Genomic DNA, 8,663 nt, shown 5'->3' with positions numbered 1-8,663 from the left:
CTAAAAATACTCATTCAAATTATTTACGGATGAGCTAAATCAAACTTGGATTGAAATCCCCACTTCTCAAAGTAAACGCAGTTCAGCATGAAAGTTGCAAGAGAAGTCGATGACAAAAAACTGGACTTGAGGTTTCCATTCAGAAAGTAGAGGTACTTGCTCTGTGGGGACATTTGGCAGAATGTCCACATTTGTGTCAGTTCCTGTCCACACTGACTTGTCAAGTCCTTGGCATCCTCTGGCTTCTGCGGGGCACATGCTTTTGATACCAAGACAAGCAACCAGGTGTATCCTACAACCAGGGCGAAGTGTCACTAGCACGAAATGACATGTCCTGGATTAAGTCCAATAGTAAAACAACTTGGGGACTTCCAAGGCTCCAGAAGCAAGCACTAATTTCCTTTATGACAGTAATCTCTTAGTTTTTAGTTGTGATCATTCAAATTGCCAGAAGCATTAGTTCTTTTTGCAAATTGCTTGTCCTGAAAATGATTTTTTTTCTTTAATTTAGAGCAGGTCAAAGCACCCTAAAATACCTCAAATCTGTTGGCCGCTTTATAATTACAAAGTCTAGACCAAGTTACACTATTTAAAATATAAATGAATAATACATCTGAACCGACAGCTGGTATGCCAAGTTGTAGCCTGAGGCTGCTTTAAGATGGTTGAAATGCAGTATAATGTAAATGCTTGGAAGTGAAGGACTATTAATTGAAAGCCAGACTGATAGTGGGGGTGGGGGGGTGGCATTATGGATAAGGTGCCATTCAGGCTAACCATATGTAGCATATCATCTACAATGGACATTTTAAATGTTTGTCATGGACATTTTCAATTTCAAGTCTGGAAATGAGCCTTCTAATAATTGACAGAAGTGTCCTACATTAATGAAAAAGCTTAATGGTGAAGCACATCTTTTGTATCCTTTTGTTGTCCAAAAAATCTAGAGGAAAATATAAGCTACTATTTTAAATTAAACTGGAAATATAATCAGGATAAAATTGATAAAACTAGCTCTATCTTTCTCTTTAGAATATTTACTAAGTTCAAAATCAAACAATTTAGCCTGACATGTTTAAATACGATTGACCATTTCTCTCCCAACCCCACCCTTACCCCCTTGTTTCTAACAGGCAGCAAAAATGAAAAGCATTTACTTTGTGGCTGGATTGTTTGTAATGCTGGTACAAGGCAGCTGGCAACGTTCCCTGCAGGACACAGAGGAGAAATCCAGGTATTAAAGCTTTAGACTCCAACTAACATAGTGCTGTGGTTAGAATAAAACCTGTGAATAGTGTCTCAGTATTTAATAAGAGTAAATACTCTGCACAGTTTTCATATGTTTAAAGTGTCATTGTGATAAAGGCAGGCTTTTATGGGGTATACATCAGAGTATGTGTTGTTTCATACCCAAAGGGATGGGAAATGTTGAAAAAATATGTTATATGGGAAATTATAGCCCTTTGAATTCTTTAGATGATCCTGTCTATCCATTCATTACTCACACACTGCATAGTAGGTTATTTTAATTATTCACATAAACTCTTTTCTCTTTTTCATTCCTTTAAAATAAATAACATTGTTTCTTGCTAAATGTAAAAGTCATACATGTTCATGATAGAAAACATGAAAGATATGCAAAAATGCTTAAGTACTCAAAATTCCACTACTGAGAGAAAATTATCCATTACAAAAATTTTTGTGTATTACTTCTCTGTATTTTTTATATATATTGTATATAAATATTTCTGATTATAGTACAGCTTTGCATCATGCATTTTCTCTTGATAGTGCATATTGTTAGCTTTTTCTGATATCATTAAAAATATCTATTGTGTATGATAGTTAATGGCTTATTAGTCCATCTTATTAATGTACAGTAATTTATTTAACTACTTCTCTGTTGGACATTTAAGAGGTCTCCAAATTTTCCCACTGCAAATAATGCTGCAAATGACATTTTGCATATACATGTTTCCTTACATTTCTGACTATTTTCTGAGGATAGAGTACTAGTAGTAGAATTACTGTGTCAAAGGGTTTGAATGAGTATAAACCTTTTATAATGACTTGCCAACTTGCTTTCCAAAAAAGTCACATGCATACATACCTTCACCAGTCCAATAGAGATATTCTTCTCACAGAATCTTCCCCATCATTTAATCTTTGCTAATTTTATGGGTAAAATGACATCTCATTGTTGTCTGAATTTCTATTTCTATTAATCACATTGAATATTTTTTCCCAATGTTTACCAACCAACCATTGATTACTGGCAAATGCATTATCCATTACATAATTTCCAATGAGCAAGTGGGCTTTCTCTTGCTTTTCTTAGACTTTTAAGAGTCTCTTCCATCATTAGCTACCATATAATCAGGTAATTGAGCTATGTTTCTTATTAATGTATGCAAAACAGAATTGGAAACATAAATCTGCTCCCCCAACAATGATTTTGGTTTCTTCACTCTTTAAAATATTCAAGTCACTGCTCTCTTCTGCCATTATTAGCATAATCATGAGTAGATTAATTAGTTGGGGGAAAAAAAGACTTATTTAATCCTATTTCAGGGAAAAAAAAGTTGAGAAATCTGTTACTAGAATTCAGAATAGGAGTGTAAAAGACTATAAGAAAACTATGGAATTCCCACAAGCTAAGGGCTCTCTGAACTACCTTAGAGAAATAGCCTAGGTGCCTGCCTCACTGCTTCACGTGGTCCTGTGTTTTTAGTGAAGCTGATCCTGGAGGGAGTCTATCCTTGAGAGCTTTATGTTGCCGCACTTACTATTCACAGATCATTCCCAACTTCCCAGACGGACCCTCTCAGTGACCCGGATCAAATGATGGAGGACAAGCGCCATTCTCAGGGCACATTCACCAGTGATTACAGCAAGTATCTGGACTCCAGGCGTGCCCAGGATTTCGTGCAGTGGTTGATGAGCACCAAGAGGAACCGGCAAGTTGTTCTGAACCTGGTCTGAAATTTGCACACAAATGAACCACTCAAATAGACCTTCAGTTTCTCCTTTTTTTTTTTTTTTTTTTTTGAGACATGAGCTTTTATTATAGGGCTTACCTACAGGGTGGGAAGTCAAGCCACGTTGCCCTGAGATCAGGAGCTTCTCTGAATGGATTCAGACTCCTGACTTTTTAAAGTTATCATGATTCTCAAATAATGCCCGTAAACTCAATTTTGATGTTTTTCGAGGTTGGTGATGCTATCCTTTGTATAACGCCTTTGGATATCCCATCCCTCACCATTCCCACCCTCCAATGTGGCATGCCTTTATCTTCCCAACTGTGTCTTAGCAATAATGTACTCTCTTACCCATTTCCCCTTAAAACTAAAAGCAGACTTTTGTGAACCAGGCAGAGTTTGGAATCTCATTTCTGGCCAAAAGATGGAGCAAGAATATTGAATTCCTTGTGGGGTCCAAACTCATGACTGTGACCACACTAACATTAGCCCCTAGCCAATATAATCATGGTAAAGTGTGGAAGGACATGTGTTCCTTTTCTGGTAGAATCCAAGATATGCATTTAAGTCTCAGCCTAGTTGCACAGCATAAAGAGAAGGTGGCAAATTAGAATACTACATGTCTGTCATAAAGCATTCATTTTAATGTTTGATTTTCTTTGACGAGTGCTGGGATTTTGCTGCATCTAGGCCACTGGAGGAAGTCATCCATGAGAGTTTCACAGAAATGGTGGAATTTCCCAATTTCTTTGGAGAGTAGCCCACGAGGGGAAGTGAGTTATACATACACAGTAGCTACATAAAAATCAGGAAAAAGGACATGGGTTTGTCTGGATAGAATGGAGAAGGCAGAGAGAGAGACAGAGAGGGGTGGGGGTTGGGGGGACATCACAGCAAGAGTAATAGGAGAGGCAGAGTCACTAACCACGGTTCTTAGGGTAGAGGGCACAACTGCAGGAAAGAGGCCCTTATGGGAGAGCAGACACCAGGAGTAAGGACTAAGGTGGAGCCAATCAGTGAAAAGTGAGGCATCTCAAATTTACAAAAATGAAAAACTGTCCTCAATCTCCGGTAAAGGAATGGCACAACATGGTATACTAGTGTAAGACATTCTTCGCTCTCAGGTGGTGTCTGCTGTGTGTTTAAGGTGAAACTTCCCAGGGGTGATATGAATGAAGGAGACTGACGGCCCCTTCCACAGGGTGCTCTGGATACACCGGAAGCTGATCTGGGATCATGCTCTCAGCTTTCCTCCTTCCAAACTGATCATACAATTCCTTTAATCCATTATCACATGAGCCTTTTGATAACAGTTTAGATGATTCTTTGGTTTCCCTTGAATCAATTAACTAACTCTGACCCACTACTTACTAATAGCAAACAGCTGACTTCTCTGAGACGAATACAGCATGGTGAATAGCCTATTATCTATTGAGATTGAAGTAAAAATAAGACAGCTTTCAATAACCAATGCCAAAGATAATTAGAGAAGGTAAAAATGGGTGTCCTGGAGTATTTGAGCCTCTCCTTGATTATTATTAACCCTCTCCCATCAATCTTCAATCCAGACAATTAATGTAGCTTCAAGACTAATCCCTTAGCCACCCCCTTCTCCCAAATTTTCCCTAAACCCCTCCTACATGGAATCCAGAACCCAAAGCTGCCACTGCTTATAGGTGAGAACCATATTGCCAGAGAAACAGATCTTTAACATTCACAATTCTTTCAGGAATAACATTGCCAAACGTCATGACGAATTTGAGAGACACGCTGAAGGGACCTTTACAAGCGACGTAAGTTCTTATTTGGAGGGCCAAGCTGCCAAAGAATTCATTGCTTGGCTGGTGAAAGGCCGAGGAAGACGAGAGTAAGTCTGTACATTAATTGACTTTGTTATTGTTGCTTGATGGTGAAAACTTACAGCTAGACTTATCTATATATGGATCTGGATTAGAGAAAATATTACTACAGTCTCACAAAGTAAAGAAGTAATATACAACAGTCTAGTATGTTTTCTCTTTGGTCGGAAGTACTAACATTACAACCATATTATGTTTTCATTAGCCATTATAGTTATGTTATAAATATGTATTAATTTATTGCCCAAATCAGGACACTTTTTAATAAATAGGTGCTTTTGATAACTACACTTGGCCAAGAATGTTAAACTAGGACTGTCCTAGAAAAACTAGGGATAAGGAAAAAAGAAGAAATAAGGCCAAAAACATAAAGTTTGGCATTACATATTTATATTTGTGATAAACCTGTATTTATGTATTACCAATAATTCAGACAAAAATTTGATGAAGACTGAAAGGGAACCAAACATAAGAAGCTTAATGAAATAATGCTCAAATGTACAGATATGTGGAAATACCTGTATATTTAACCAAATAGCCAATTTTTTAGAGATCCATTAAATAACCAAAGACCAAAGAAAAAGAGACTAAGACCTTTAGCAATTGCCTGGTTCAGACCTCTGAACCATCTCATTTTTTTCTTGACGATTTTGACTGATGTTTGAAATATGAGGCAGAAAATTTATGTTCAGCTCTATAGTTTTTCAATGAAATTTAAAACAAACTAACTGAGAGAGATCGCAAGACAAAGGACTAGTGTTTGGCCAGATTTTTAAAACATTAACAATCAAACTTAGAAAATCAGTGGTAAAAGAGTTGCTTACACTTGAGGATATTTTATAGTGCTTTAAAGGGATACCAAAAATTCTGCTATGATAAACCTACGAAAGAGAAAAATCTAGTATAGACTAAACTTTAATCTCTTAAAACTGCGCTTTGCAAGACTGTTCTGAGAATCACTGGTTTCACTAGATACAATATATTTTATTGAATTATAGGCAAGTTAGTCTCAGCAATAGCTTGTGTGTTGCCGAGATGCTAAAAATTTTTAAGCAGTCTGGAATTTGGAAAGGGCATGCAGTTGAACAGGCTTGGTTTCAGATCCCAGCTCTGCTCCCTAAAACCTGAAAAATTTCCTCTCAACACTGGCCAGTTGATATCAGTTTCTATGACATCTTCCTAGTAGGACCTTGATAAAAGAAACTCTTACTGTTTTCTCAACGAGGATCACAAATGTTACCAGTCTGAGGCAACCAATAAGAATCTATCTTAAAATCTTTAACCAAAGAACAGTTTTAACTCTCTTCTTAGTTTCCCAGAGGAAGTCACCATCGTTGAGGAACTCCGCCGCAGACATGCTGATGGTTCTTTCTCTGATGAGATGAACACAGTTCTTGATAATCTTGCCACCCGGGATTTTATAAACTGGTTGCTTCAGACCAAAATTACTGACAGGTAACTGCATTTTAGTTAATTCTGGAAACAATCAAAACTTTCATAAGTATATACTGTAATACTGCTACAGATCGTTCCCTATGTCAGGGAGAGTCTTTACTCTCCCGTGTTATATATGTATATGTATATAGTTATGTTATATATATGTATAGACATACACATATATATAATTATGCATGCTTGAATCATTTAAGAATACATTATTATATTCATTTTAGATCATTACAATTTTATTCATTTACTTATATATTCCAAAAACATTTACAAGTGTCTGCAAGAGATGAGACACTGGGAACACAGATATGAATAAAACATGGGGAGTGTTCAGTCATTCACATATTAATATCACATTAAAAATATCATGTATGTTGAAACTTCAAAGATAAAATGCCAATATATGTGGTATTATATATTATATATTTAATGTAATAAGCGTAGTAGTAAAAATCTAAACACCAAAAAATAACTACTTATCTTAGTGAATTTTGGTTGTTTTTATAATTATTCATAAATCTTTATATTTTTAATAAGGAGTCTTTAGGATAAATCATCTCTGAATGCAAATATTTTCAGAGTTCAAAAGACAGATGGATTTACAGATAACTTTTATCAAAATAAGTAATTGAAATATTTCCCAGAAAAGTCACCTATATCATCTGGGTAGTATAGTTATGTTAAATCACTGTCTTTTTTTTTAAATCCCTAGGAAATAAGCATGTCATCATTCAAGACCATCTTCACAATGTCACCTGCCAGCCACTCGGGATGTTTGAAATTTTAAGTTCTGTAAATTTAAAAGGTATATTTTGAAGCCATATCACTTTGCATGCCAATAAATGCATTTTTTCTTTTAGTGTTTGTGGCCAAAAGATTGTAAATGAAACAAACCATTGTCGAAAGATTGCTAAAATATCAGCTTTAAGATATGAACCTACTAGATTCTCTCATTTTCTTCTTATTTGGGATGAAGTACTACAATCTGTTTACATTCAGCATTGAAATTATTTTTCTGTGACATCAACTTGACATGTAAATTATTCTAATCACCACATACTTGCATTTTAATAATGAGAGAAAGGAAGGCCTGGTAGCCACAGTGGTGAAACTGGCAAGAGAACTTCCCTCTTAAAACCTTTGTCATAAATACGCTCAGCTTTCAATATATCAAAGACAGACTTAAATAAAATATTCAAACTTCTTTTCCATTGTCTTTTTTCTTTCTTCTTGGTGTCCCAGTCTTTACAAACACCCCTTCTCCATAAACTCTTAGCCCACAAACCAAATCTTGTACTCAGGCACGACTTCATGTTTTGAATGACTGTCTACTACTCTAACATTTTGAGCCATCATTGAAAAATTAGGGTATTTCAAGTAAAAATATTGATTTTTTTTACTTCTTCAGGCAATACTAGTTTCATACAGCAAATCTCTCCTGGAGTTGAGTAGCAGCTGCCTCCTTCTGAGGACTCGTGTTCTCCAGCTCATGACACTTGGGCACTTACCTCTGGCCTACTTTACTTGCATACCTCACCTGGCTGACACCTGTAGGCATTTGAGTTTGCCATCCTGCCTCTACCTTGTCTTCCTGCAAAGTCCAATATCTTGGGTCAGTCTGGTACTGGTTGCCACATCCAAGATTTTTCTTTGGCATGACAGCTTTGCCACTCTGTAGTGCTCCTGTAACCTGTGACTTCCTAATTATCTGCCAATAAGGATCCAAGTTTGGAAACTGCTTATGTACTTTGATAAATAGGAATGAATTTGAGGTAATATCTGTAATAATTACACTCTCACCCATTAACATTTTGATAGACCTTTGCTGAGCTGGATGGAAAAGAATAGAGGTAAGGCTAGTGCTAGCTATGTGGCCCTAAGCTGATCCTAAGATCCTCATGTGAAAAAATAAGGTTAGATTGTTTAACCACCATCATCCCCTTAAAAAAGTCTGCCTGTGACTCTTTGTCTTAACCCTGGAAATAGCAGGATCCTGAAGCATTCACCCTAAAATGGTTGTTACCAGGCTACTTGGAGCAGAAAGTTACCTTTGTATATATCAAGATTATGTCGCTCTGCTTCCCCAGAACCAAAACCATCCTGCCTTTCTCTAATATCTCAATGAGGGATGGTCACAGGCTACACAAGTATTTTCTCAAAGTAGAGTTTTTGTTTGTTTATTTGCTTATTCTATAAATAGGAGCTAACTATGTCAATTGTTAAGACATTCAACTGATAAGATCAAGTATCATGTTTCACAATTCTGATCTAAGGAGTTCATGGCAACTGTTTGATGCCCACCATGTTTTCTTTTATGCAAATTGTTGCCTTTACCACTCCTACACCAGTTTACCCACAGGTAACCCAACAGGCCCCC

At 36.5% G+C, this 8,663-nt stretch overlaps 1 protein-coding gene across 1 annotated transcript; it reads left to right on the top strand.

Annotated features, from left to right (window-relative positions):
- Positions 1-1,142: 1,142 nt before the first annotated feature.
- On the top strand, positions 1,143-6,296 carry GCG (glucagon). The gene is made up of 4 exons (XM_037850344.1): positions 1,143-1,234; positions 2,796-2,957; positions 4,708-4,845; positions 6,149-6,296. Exons 1-4 carry the CDS (start codon positions 1,143-1,145, stop codon positions 6,294-6,296), a joined length of 540 nt encoding a protein of 179 aa, XP_037706272.1.
- Positions 6,297-8,663: the final 2,367 nt, after the last annotated feature.

Source organism: Choloepus didactylus, chromosome 9 (assembly GCF_015220235.1).
Source record: "Choloepus didactylus isolate mChoDid1 chromosome 9, mChoDid1.pri, whole genome shotgun sequence".
Classification (NCBI taxonomy): Eukaryota; Metazoa; Chordata; class Mammalia; order Pilosa; family Megalonychidae; genus Choloepus; species Choloepus didactylus.
This window is presented reverse-complemented; position numbering and strand designations above follow the sequence as displayed.